The sequence below is a fragment of the Bufo bufo genome, chromosome 4, assembly GCF_905171765.1.
Source record: "Bufo bufo chromosome 4, aBufBuf1.1, whole genome shotgun sequence".
Taxonomy (NCBI): domain Eukaryota; kingdom Metazoa; phylum Chordata; class Amphibia; order Anura; family Bufonidae; genus Bufo; species Bufo bufo.
In genome coordinates, this window is record NC_053392.1 from 535,759,577 (window position 1) to 535,773,024 (window position 13,448).

The 13,448-nt window shown below is 44.5% G+C and overlaps 1 protein-coding gene across 1 annotated transcript in view; it reads left to right on the plus strand.

Annotated features, from left to right (window-relative positions):
- The window catches only part of ANKEF1 (ankyrin repeat and EF-hand domain containing 1), a 55,669-nt gene that overhangs the window by 32,780 nt on the left and 9,441 nt on the right, over positions 1–13,448 (plus strand). Inside the window, exons 6-7 of the mRNA XM_040429888.1 lie at positions 1,146–1,971; positions 5,973–6,199. Of these exons, the coding sequence (XP_040285822.1) occupies positions 1,146–1,971; positions 5,973–6,199 (1,053 nt within the window). The remainder of the gene's footprint in view (positions 1–1,145; positions 1,972–5,972; positions 6,200–13,448) is intronic.

Below are 13,448 nucleotides of genomic sequence, written 5' to 3' on the forward strand. Positions count from 1 at the left end.
GAGCTCAACTGTATCAGTGTCCTCAGGACAGTTATACAGTTGAATGCTGCAGCAGGGGCGGCAGTATTAGGCACTGCACTGTAATATGTGCTTCTGCTAGGAGGGTATTTTGTGCAGCACTAAAGCATTGTTGGCCCCCCACCTTGTGTTGTCCCTACCTCCTTCTGTGAATTTAGACCTGCCTACAACATTGTAATGTTGAATTCCCAGAAAAAACTTGTCTATGAGTATTGGAGAAAGCTGAAACACATTTCCTTTAGACTTCAAAAGGCAGAATCACACCGCCCTCCCTTCTCTACAGAGCTAGGTAGGATCTACAAATGTCTGGGGGTAAAGAACAGAACTGGATCGCACATCCACAATGCCACGCTTTGATCTAACTCGCTACTCAGCGCTATATTAAAGTGTACAGCCCCCCATACTGCATGCTATACAAGAGGCATTAGTGTACATTTTGATCAAAAGGCTTAAGCCCACTCACCACGCCAAGGTCGCCTCTTTGAGTGGGACCTACTCTGAAAAAGGCGCAGCGACCATGCGGTGACGAGGCGGCACTGCCCTAGTAGGTGGCGGGACCCAGGGGTCAAACAGCACCTCTGCTGTCTGATTATGCCACCCATGGCACTGGGTCCCACCAACCCACCAGCACAGCGCCTCGTCACCGCATGGTCGCTGCGCCTTTTTCAGAGTAGGTCCCACTCAAAGAGGCGACCTTGGCGTGGTGAGTGGGCTTAAGCCTTTTGATCAAAATGTACACTAATGCCTCTTGTACAGCATGCAGTATGGGGGGCTGTACACTTTAATATAGCGCTGAGTAGCGAGTTAGATCAAAGCATAGCATTGTGGATGTGCGATCCAGTTCTGTTCTTTACCCCCAGACAGGATCTACAAATGTGCATCAGGGATGATGGGTGAAATGAGGCTCCCTAGGTCCCCAAAGTGGTGAAGGCCCAAGGGCATGTTCTCCGTTTGTGCTCCTAAACCGTAGGTGTTACCATCTGTGATAAGTGGTTGCATGGCACTTTTATTTATTCAGACATACTGTAGCATAGTTTATGACGCTAGCATTAGATGTTGATTTCCAAATGTCTTCTTAGGTGATATTTCTTATTGAAATTTTGCACGGTAATTTTATTTTTCTACAGGTTGTGATCCCACCTGGAAAAATATAAAAACCCTGACACCTAAAGCCATTGCCAAAGAAGGTGGATTCAAAGCGGCAATGAAAGAAATAGGAAAAGCAATGCATCAATTTAAAAAATACTCCAAGCCAAATGTAAAAAATCCCAACCCACCATGGGCTCTTACATTGCATGATTGGTCATTTGAGCACCAGTTGGGCCTTCGAGAATCTTTTGCTGCGTTGGATAAGGGAGAAGGTACTGTCTCAAGGGAGGATTTTATGGAAGTCCTAACAGAGAAAGGAGCTCCAGTGACCACCGAACAAATGGAGAGTATTGTTCATCTTCATGAAAAAGGTAGAGGTGGAAGCATCAGTCCTGAGGATTTTTTGAAAGGGTCAAAGTACCTACAAAAAGCTTTTATACTATCCTCCTATGGACCAAAAAAGAAAAAAAAAGGAAAGAAAGGGAAGAAAGGAAAAAAAGGAAAGCTTACACTACCGATGCCAATATGTACAATGCCAGGTCACCTAATCTCACGTAGGGAAGATGGTGGACCACCCGACTTTATGATTGAAGCTTGCCATAATGTTACTGATGTCAACCGATTTGATGGTGACCACCCACCCCAGAACCCACTGACAGATGATACTGCCTGGTATGTGGATGACCAGGAAAAAGTTTATACTCACATAAACTTTGCGTCCAAAGCTGGAGACCTTGAGTCCTTGAAGAGGGCCTTTGAAGAGGGTGTATCAGTGGATGTGAAAGATATCTTTTATAAAACACCCCTAATATCTGCCTGTGCTTATGGGAATATGGAGGCTGTTCGATTCCTTCTGGAGAAAGGGTAGGATTTCTATTATTTTAATCGACTGAAAATTAAATAAGTGTTGCAGTCCAGAAGAGAGTTATACGTAGGATTACATGTTTTGTTCATAGATCCTATCTGTTGATTTGCTCATGAAAAGCATTTTGATACATGCGACATATGTCTCATCTACATAATGGTAATCTGAACAAATTTAATGGATTACCTAGTTTACCTAGTTGTTTAGGGTTATTTTAAAAAAACTTTTTATTTTTTTCAGAAACAGCACCACTCTTACCAACAGGTTGTGCCTGGTATTGCAGCTCTTCCCATCCATTTGAATATGGATTAGTCACAGAAACCAGACGCAAGAGTGGTGCTCTCTGGAGAAAATGAAAAGGTTTATTAAAATTTCTTGGTCAAAATATTTTAGATTGAAGATTCTGGTTGGGTGTATGATTAAAGGGGTTTTCCAAGACTTTAGAACTGATGACTTATCCTCTGGACAGGTCATCAGTATCTGATAGTGGGGGTCCGATGCCCAGGACCCCTGATGATCAGCTGTTTGAGAAGGCAGCAGCGTCTCTCAGCTGTTCCTAGGCCATTGACGACACGTACATCAGTCACATGGCCTAGGCACAGCTCAACTCCATTGAAGTCATTGGGGCTGAGCGCAACACCAAGCATAGCCGCTATAAAATCTATGGCTCTGTGCTTGGTGAGCGCAAAGAACAGCTGATCAGTCGGGGTCTCGTGTGTCGGACCCCCACAAATCAGTTACCGATCACCTATCCAGACCTTTCATCAGTTCTAAAGTCTTGGGAAACCCTGTTAAGGTCTCTTTCACACATACTTTTTTTAGTAATGCGTTCATAAAGGATCTCACATTTCAAGCATTTTGAATAGCTTCCTTTGAAGCATTTTGTACATTAGTTTTAGTCCCTTCGAAAAATGTAAAAAAAATAAAATAAATAACCCACTAAAAACAAAAGGTATATGTGTAGAATTTTCACTATTTTGCCATACAGTTTAGCATCGAGAAGCATCAAGACTATTGCCAAGACATATGTGTTAAAATGCATGTGAATCCCGCCTCGTGTTAATTCTGGACTAATCCGTGATTTAGAGTGAATTCAGATGCAGCTGATTTGTTATAAAAAAGTTTTGCTAATAATAAGCTGCTCCGTACACCTCAAAGGTTTTTTTTGGTGGCACGCACATGGATTTCTGCAAACCCCGTTCAGATAACTAGAACAGTCACAGAGATCCTGGAGATCCAGCTGAAAGTCTTATAGGGGTCGTTTAGCATTTTATTTTATTTGCCGCCGAGTCCCAACCAGGTATACCTGTGATAAAACCCATACTCACCTGCTGGCTGCCGCTCTGTCCCTGCTCCTGGGCTCTGTTCGCTGGTCTTCTGGTCCTTATCTGTCAGCTTCGACATGGACGTGGTTATGTGCACTGCTGCAGCTGGTTATGTGCACCAGACGTATCCTGACATCTACAAATTTGAGCTCCAGATAAGCATATATAGAATATGTAGCAAAGCAATGGCATACATGTTGCACATTACCTATAATACCAGCAGAGGGTGCAGGATGTGTTAGGACCAGAAGAAGCATGGTTCATCTGCAGGACCACACCTCCTCTATAGCTGCAGTGTGGACAGGCTGCTCAGCAATGATTCTTACCACTGTTCCTGGAGAATCCCGGACACCTCCGCAGTCCGCAGCCCTGTCCCTATATGCATAGGTGATGGTCATTGTGTCTAAAAGAGCAGATCCTAGACAGACAGCACAGTATGCATATGCTTTGCCCTAATATAATATATATAAATCTATATGTAATTCAAAAACAATTTTATACATTTTCTTACTAAATCCTTTGTACCTCCTGTACTTGTCATATACATCAATAGCAATTTCACATGACATATTGATGTCAGAACCTGATGATTAAAGGGGTTATGTAAAAAATAAAAATCAGACATCATATAGTACATGACAATCTCTTTCTAAAAAAGCTAGAACTAGCCCTGTACCTCACATGGATCCAGAGATCTCCCCGTTCGTTGCTCTGCTAGATTTATATCAAGCTGGCAGATCAAGGGGAGTGTCTTTTCTGCTGCAGCTCAGGGGGCGTGTCCATGTTCTCCCTATCACAGCTCAGGAGGCAGCTGAAGGATGAAACTGAGCATGTGCGGCCTTCTCAGTGAGCAGGACAAAGAAATAAGAAGAAAAACAAACATCAGGTGGCGCTATACAGACACATTTTTATTGAATAACTCAGTGGCTATGCAAAATTTTTAATTACAAGCAATTACAAAATAATTCATGTACAGGTGTTGAATTGTAAATGTAGACTATTGTTTGTGGGACAACTCCTTTAAAGGGGTTATCTAGGTTGTGCCACAATGCTGTGCAGCCTCCACTTCCAGGATCATGTGCTGTACATTGGGCATGTGATCCTAGAGTTGTGTTAGATCAGAATCTCTCCCTAGCGCTGTGGCGGTAGACTCATGCATGCGCTGCGGTTTCATAACCCCAGGCCCGGGATCACGTTCCCAAAATACAGCACATGATCCAAGAATTGGCCGCTGCACCGGATCAAGGTACAGCCCAAAGACTGGTCATGCTACATAGGTGCTGCTTATCTTTTCCTGCAGAAGTTGTAAATTACACATCACTTTTTCAGTTGATGTACATGCAACGACCAAATGGGGAAGGGGAGAGGGTAGGAGTAGTAGTGCAGATGGAAGTTGTAGTAGTCACTGACGCTGATCTCCCCACATTCCCCAAGATCAAGCAGTGATATCATGAAGCATAAAATGAGAAACCTTGGTTTGTTGGCAACAAGTCCACTGTACTTTACTGAAGTGATTCACACAGACACTGAACATGTCAAGCACAATCTTCACATGTACCTTATGCAATTTCTTAAGACTGTATAGGAGGCAGTGGGTTACGTCTCCTTCTTATAATCTACTCAGTCTTCCTCAGCTCCCCAAAGGGGTGCAACTTATTCCTCTCACTCTTACTATATTGCTATCTCCTCAATATAGCACAGTCTATAAACAGGTGATCAGGCTGCTCTTTTGGTATGATGGGGAGCGTGAAGATCATTGGATCCCACCACATGCAAGGAAGTCTGTAGCCAAGATGCAGGCCTTTACCTTATCTGACAGAATGCTTTGCACTCTCACTTTGTAGAACTGTTATACTCTTTGTAGAATCCAGTAACTTCCCAGTTCCTGCCAAAAACATCAGAGTTAGGAGGTTTCATGTCCCTCAATTAAGGGTGGACAGGAATCGTACTCTTGAAAAAGGGGTTCTGCAGCTGTTATCTCGGTGGTCTATGACTTACATAAATACATTCAGCCTGTGAGCTCATGTTTAGATAACTTAATTTCTGCTCCATTGCTAATGGCCGCATGGTATTAACAATGCAGACTGACTAAACAGCGCAGTCTCATTAGTTTAACAACAGCCAGCTGCAGCCCGTGCAGTCGCGCAGTACTTGAACGCAGCTCAGCCACATTGCAACCGCACAATGTACCCTAAAGGTGTATTCACATGACGGTATGTATTTTGCGGTCTGCAAAACACAGATCCACAAAAAACACGGATGTCATCCGTGTGATGTACGTGTTGCATCCGGTTTTGCATTTTTTTTGTGCAACTGTTGTAACAATGCCAATCCTTATCCGCAAAATGGACAAGAATAGGACATGTTCTATCTTTTTTGCAGCACTGCGGAACGGAAATACGGACGCCTTGTCCTGTCTGTTTTTTTTTTTTGCAGACCCATAGAAATGAAAGGGTCCGTGTGGAATTCGCAAAAAAATGCGGATCGGTCGTGGACCAAAAATACAATCATGTGAATGGGTCCTAACAGTAATCAGTGCTGCAGCTGTGTATCTGGAATAGCTTTTCTTCTGGATGTAAGCAGTGAATGAAGCTTCCTATTCAATGACTACAAGCAGAGATGATGGAAACAACTGACCAAGTACAATCTTTGAGGGAATTTCTTTTCTTTCATAGTGCTGACGTCAATACAAGCGATAACTTCATGTGGACCCCGCTTCATCATGCTTGTCACGCTGGCCAGAGTGACATTGCTGAACTGCTGCTACAACATGGAGCCAAGATAGATGCCGTCGCCCTGAATGGATCCACACCACTTATGAGAGCCGTGGAAAGTGGAAGTCTGGACTGCGTTCAGTTGTTAATGAAATCCGGAGCAAAGGTGCAGATTGAGAACAAGAAAGGTAAATGGTGGAAGACAGAAGTCCATAGGTAGACAGTGGAGTGCCTGAGGCTGCCCACACACATGAGATGACTCTTGGCCGACAGCTATGGCTAGTGTCACACTAGCGTTAAAGAGAAGAGCCTGGCAGAGCTCTCTGGATCCGGCATTGCCAGACGCTACCTGATGCCCACCAGCCCCATTAACTATAATAGGGACCAGCGCAGATCTGGCCGCAACTGGGAAAATATGCCGGACAAATACCGCTGCGATTCTCGGCATATTTGTTGGGTTGCGGCCGGATCTTCGCCGGTCCCTATTATAGTTAACGGGGTCGGCGTGCATTCAGACAGGATCCAGAGAGCTCCGTCAGGGAACAGCCTGCTGGATCTCTTTAAACGGGTTATCCGAGACTAATAAATGCCCCCCCATATGCCGGGCACCTCACACTGATTCTACTTACCTGGCTCCCTGCGCCGCTCCTGGTCCCCGCACCGCCGCAGCTGCTTCTCCCCGTGCGCGGATGAAAACGGGGAGAAGCAGCTGCGGCAGTGCAAGGACCTGGATCAGCGGAGGGAGCGGGGAGCCAGGTAAGTAGAATCAGTGTCAGGGGCCCGGCATATGGGGGGGAGAGGGGGGCATTTGTTAGTCTCGAATAACCCCTTTAATGCTAGTGTGAAACTAGCCTAACTGTCCCGATCCTCTGACACATATGCAGGCTCGCCACAGTTTTTTGGGGTTTGTTAAGTTGCAATAATGAACTACATTTCACATGAAGCTTCCATGCTGTCAGTAGTAGGCAAAGCTTCTCGCTGTCTCCTGGACGGCTTTCTTGTATAGATTACAGGCAAAACAAGAAGTCCTGTGTGCACCTAGCCCATGTGATCTGTACACGGGATGTCACGGGGGCCGAAGGAGGCAGTAACATCACAGGACACATGACATGCCATCTGCATGGAGTTTGTATGTTTTCCCCGTGTTTGCGTTGGTTTCCTCTGGGTTCTCCGGTTTCCTCCCACACTCCAAAGACATACTGATAGGGACCTTAGATTGTGAGCTCCATTGGGGACAGTTGGTTGCTAATGTCTGTAAAGCGCTGCGGAATATGTCAGCGCTATGTAAGTGCATAAAGTAAAATAAATAAATGCCGCCAGAACGGGCAGGGATTCAGTAACGCAAGAACATTACAAACTTCATATGGAAACCAAGGAGGAAGGGAGGTAACTTGGACAGCATTTTAAAGCCTTTAAGGCGAGATAAGACTAACCCCCCAGTAATCACCAGCCCGGGGGGGCCGGAGTTCTGGATACGGCCGAGCAGCTCCTGTTTCCGTAAGTCCAGGAGCAGTAAAGGGGAGAGATGCACAGTATGCTCACTGTGGGTCATTCCCATCTCAGCTATGAAAGGCCAAGATCGGACAACCCCTTTAAGGCCCAAACAGTTTTTAAGGGGTTAAGTTTTCTAGTTATACAACTTTCTCATATACTCGGACATGGTTAATAAAGGCGAGCGTTTCTTGCACCAGTCTTATGGTACGTTCACACGACCATGTGTCTGTTTTGTGGTCCGCAAATCGTGAATCTGCAAAATACGGATACAGTTCCATGTGGCTTGCGCATTTTGTTGCGGACTCATTGACTTCAATATGTCCACGTTTTGTGACACAGTATAGGACATGTTCTATCTTTTTGCAACGGACATATGGATATGGACAGCATCTGCCCTTTGCAGATCTGCAGTTTTCGGACTAGAAAATACATATGGTCCTGTAAATGCACCAAAAGGAAAAGATGCACCATATTTTTTAAAGGGCATCTGTCAGCAGATTTGTCCCTATGACACTGGCTGACCTGTTACCTGTGCGTTTAGCAGCTGAAGGCATCTGTGTTGGTCCCATGTTCATACCAGTGGCGGAAATAATTATTTGACCCCTCACTGATTTTGTAAGTTTGTCCAATGACAAAGAAATTAAAAGTCTCAGAACAGTATCATTTCAATGGTAGGTTTATTGTAACAGTGGCAGATAGCACATCAAAAGGAAAATCGAAAAAATAACTTTAAATAAAAGATAGCAACTGATTTGCATTTCATTGAGTGAAATAAGTATTTGAACCCCTACCAACCATTAAGAGTTCTGGCTCCCACAGAGTGGTTAGACACTTCTACTCAATTAGTCACCCTCATTAAGGACACCTGTCTTAACTAGTCACCTGTATAAAAGACACCTGTCCACAGAATCAATCAATCAAGCAGACTCCAAACTCTCCAACATGGGAAAGACCAAAGAGCTGTCCAAGGATGTCAGAGACAAAATTGTAGACCTGCACAAGGCTGGAATGGGCTACAAAACCATTAGCAAGAAGCTGGGAGAGAAGGTGACAACTGTTGGTGCGATTGTTCGAAAATGGAAGGAGCACAAAATGACCATCAATCGACCTCGCTCTGGGGCTCCACGCAAGATCTCACCTCGTGGGGTGTCAATGGTTCTGAGAAAGGTGAAAAAGCATCCTAGAACTACACGGGAGGAGTTAGTTAATGACCTCAAATTAGCAGGGACCACAGTCACCAAGAAAACCATTGGAAACACATTACACCGCAATGGATTAAAATCCTGCAGGGCTCGCAAGGTCCCCCTGCTCAGGAAGGCACATGTGCAGGCCCGTCTGAAGTTTGCCAATGAACACCTGAATGATTCAGAGAGTGACTGGGAGAAGGTGCTGTGGTCTGATGAGACCAAAATAGAGCTCTTTGGCATTAACTCAACTCGCTGTGTTTGGAGGAAGAAAAATGCTGCCTATGACCCCCAAAACACCGTCCCCACCGTCAAGCATGGGGGTGGAAACATTTTGCTTTGGGGGTGTTTTTCTGCTAAGGGCACAGGACAACTTATTCGCATAAACGGGAAAATGGACGGAGCCATGTATCGTGAAATCCTGAGCGACAACCTCCTTCCCTCTGCCAGGAAACTGAAAATGGGTCGTGGATGGGTGTTCCAGCACGACAATGACCCAAAACATACAGCAAAGGCAACAAAGGAGTGGCTCAAGAAGAAGCACATTAAGGTCATGGAGTGGCCTAGTCAGTCTCCGGACCTTAATCCAATCGAAAACCTATGGAGGGAGCTCAAGCTCAGAGTTGCACAGAGACAGCCTCGAAACCTTAGGGATTTAGAGATGATCTGCAAAGAGGAGTGGACCAACATTCCTCCTAAAATGTGCGCAAACTTGGTCATCAATTACAAGAAACGTTTGACCTCTGTGCTTGCAAACAAGGGTTTTTCCACCAAGTATTAAGTCTTTTTTTGTTAGAGGGTTCAAATACTTATTTCACTCAATGAAATGCAAATCAGTTGCTATCTTTTATTTAAAGTTATTTTTTCGATTTTCCTTTTGATGTGCTATCTGCCACTGTTACAATAAACCTACCATTGAAATGATACTGTTCTGAGACTTTTCATTTCTTTGTCATTGGACAAACTTACAAAATCAGTGAGGGGTCAAATAATTATTTCCGCCACTGTATGTGCCTGCAGTGCTGAGAAATATGATGTTTTACTATATGCAAATGAGCCTCTAGGAGCAACGGGGGCGTTGTCATTACACCTAGAGGCTCTGCTCTCCCTGCAACTCCTGCGCCATCTCCACTCTGAGTGAGAGGGCCAGACGTGATACTGTTTTCACTGCCTGGCCCTGTCAATTAACCCCTTAGTTACCAGCCTGTTTTGGGCCTTACTGACTAAGGCCTATTGCACACGACCGTACGGCTTTTTCAGTGTTTTGCGGTCCGTTTTTCACAGATCTGTTGTTCCGTTTTTTGTTTCTGTTCCGTTTTTCCGTTCCGTTTTTCCGTATGGCATATACAGTATACAGTAACTACATAGATAAAATTGGGCTGGGCATAACATTTTCAATAGATGGTTCAGAAAAAAACGGAACGGAAACGGAAGACATACGGATGCATTTCCGTATGTGTTCCGTTTTTTTTGCGGACCCATTGACTTGAATGGAGCCACTGAACGTGATTTGCGGGCAATAATAGGACATGTTCTATGTTAAAACGGAACAGAAATACGGAAACGGAATGCATACGGAGTACATTCCGTTTTTTTTTGCGGAACCATTGAAATGAATGGTTCCGTATACGGACCGCAAAAAACGGCCAGTAAACTGGGAAAAAAAAAACGGCCGTGTGCAGGAGGCCTAAGCGTTTTTTTATTTTTCCGTCTATATAGCTTTATGAGGGCTTTTTTTTTCCGGGACAAGTTGTAGTTTTTAATGGTGCCATGTTCGATACACATAACTTTCTGATGAACTTTTATTAACTCTTTCTGCGAGGGAAATGGGAAAAACAGCAATACTGCCACTGCGCTTTTACGTTATAAATTTTACGTCGTTCATTTTTCAGAAATAAATAACATAATATCTTTATTCTCTGGGTCAGTACGATTCCAGTGATACCAAACGCGTATAGTTTTTTTTACATTTTACTACTTTTTTGCAATAAAACTCCTTTTTTGAAAAGAAAAAATGTTTTTGCATTGCCGCTTCCCAAGACCCATAACTTTTTTTATTTTTCTTTCTATGGAGTTGTGTGAGGGCTTGATTTTTGCGGGACGACTTGTATTTTTCATTGGTATCATTGTGGAGTAAATGGCGCTTTTTGATCGCTTTTTATTACGTTTTTTTGGTGGCAACTAAGAATAAATGAGCAATTCTATCTTTTTTTTTTTTTTTTACGGTGTAGGGGATAATTTACATGATATTTATGTAGTCTGGGTCGTTACAGACGCGTCAATACCAAACATATGGGGTCGTTTTTTTGGGCAATTTATTTTCATTGAAAAGCGTATTTTCAATGAAAAAAAAAGCATAATTTTTTTATTGAATAAATTTTATTTATTTTTTTAGCACTTAAGGCCTCTTGCAGACAAGCATGAGCGGAATAGGTGCGGATGCGTTCAGTGAAAAATGCACAATTTCGCAAGCAAGTTCATTCAGTTTTGTCTGCGATCGCATTCAGTTGTTCAGTTTTTATTGCGCGGATGCAGTGTGATTTAATGGGTTTTGCACGTGCATGATAAAAAACTGAATGTTTACAAACAACATCTCTTAGCAACCATCAGTGAAAAATGCATCGCATCCACACTTGCTTGCGGATGCGATGCGATTTTCATGCAGCCTCATTCACTTCTGTGGGGCCAGCGTTGCGTGAAAATCGTAGAATATAGAACATGCTGCGATTTTCACGCAACGCACAAGTGATGCGTGAAAACCAACGCTCATGTACACAGTCGCATTGAAATGAATAGGTCTGGATTCCGTGCGGGTGCAATGCGTTCACATCACGCATTGCACCCGCGCAGAATACTCGCTCGTCTGCAAGGGGCCTAATAGTCCTACAAGGGGACTATAACAGACAGCTTTTTGATTGCTTTTAAAATGCAATGCACTAGCCCTATGGTGCATTGCATTTCAATGGCAATGCTATTCTAACATTGACCAGCAGGCTGTGGCAGAGAGGCGCAGCTTGCTGGAAATTACTGAAGGCTGGTCTGGGGCCTACATCAGGCTCCAAGGCAGCTTTCACACACATTGGCACCCCGCCATCACATTTTCAGGGTGCCGATGGGAGACAGAGGGAGTCCGCTCCCTCTGTCAGCACATTAAATGTGGCGAGCGCCAGTGCCCGTGGCATGTAAAGTGTTAAACAGCCCAGATCTGCACTCCTGCCGGTCCGGGCTGTTAGAGCATGGCCGCGGCTCTCATGTGAGAGCCGGGGACCCGTGCAGTGCTTAGACTGGGCCCCTTAGTGACCGCCGTAAAAACACATATGGGTGGTCACTATGGGGTTAAAGTGGACGCAGCAGTTGCAGAGAGAGAAGAGCCTCTAAGTGTAACGGCAACACCCCCGTTGCTCCTAGAGGCTCATTTGCATATATTAAAACATAATTTTTCTCAGCAATGTGGGCACATATTAACATAGGACCAACACAGGTGCCTTAAGCTGCCAAGTGCACATGTAACAGGTCAGCCAGTGTCATAGGTACAAATCTGCTGACCGATGCTCTTTAAAGGAACTGTGCAAGATTATAAAAACATGGCTGCTTTTTCCAGAAACTACCTTACACCCAGGGGCGTTGCTAGTGTCTCAAAAGATCCGGGGCCCAAGCCCCAATGAATATGGCCAAGTTCTGTAAGTTTCTACCTCCCTCCCCTCACACACCGCATTTTGCTGCGCTTGCTGTACAGCAGCACGTACCTCTCACATCCAGGGCCTCCCAGGTGACGTCTCCTCCGATGTAGATCTTCTCTGTCATCATCTTCTTTCAGCTGCAGAGTGTAACACACAGACATCTTAGCTTCCTCACATCATCCCCCAACCTGGAACTCACTGTGCTCCCCAATACCCCCAAATACTACCCTGAAGAAAAATTATTGCCCCCATTGTAATAGTGCTCCTCATAGTCCAACCAATAGTAATTCCCTTCTAGAGTGCCCTCATTAGTAATACTGCCCCCTACAGTGCCCCATTATAGTGATAATGCTCCACAAGAATGCCCCCATTAGTAATCCTGCCCCATACAGTGCCCCCAACCATGATAACGCTCCCCAAGATGCCCTATTAGTAGAAGAGCCCTCCAGTATTAATAATACCCTCAGAGCCACCCACTAGAAATAAGGCCCCCTATTGTTCCCCCAGTAGTAATAAAGCTCTCTACAGACCCCTCAGTAGTAAGAAGTCCCCCACAGTGCTCTTAGTAGAAATAAGGCGGATCTACAGTATAAGTCACTACTATAGAGCCCCCAGTAGTAATAAGAATGCCTATAGTGTCCCCTGGATTTGCAGTGCCCCCTGTAGTTATATTCCTCCCTCCACCATACAGTCCCATGTAAATAACACCATCTCTCCTGCCCCCTCCAAAATACAGTCTTATGTAAATAACATCACTCCCCTCCCTTCAGCCCCTCCAACATACAATCCCGTTTAAATAACACTATTTTCCTCCCTCCGCCATACAGTTCCATGTAAATAAGGCTAATTTGAAAGTAGCCTAACATCAAACCATGTCTCCAGTCCCATGTAAATAACATCCCTCTCTATCTTCAGCCCCCTCCAAAATACAGTCCCATGTAAATAACATCACCTCCTCCCCAGCCGCCTTCAACATACAGTCCCATGTAAATAACATCGCTCCCTCCCACAGCCGCCATCAACATACATCCCATGTAAATAACATCACTGCCTCCCCCAGCCCCCTCCAACATACATTC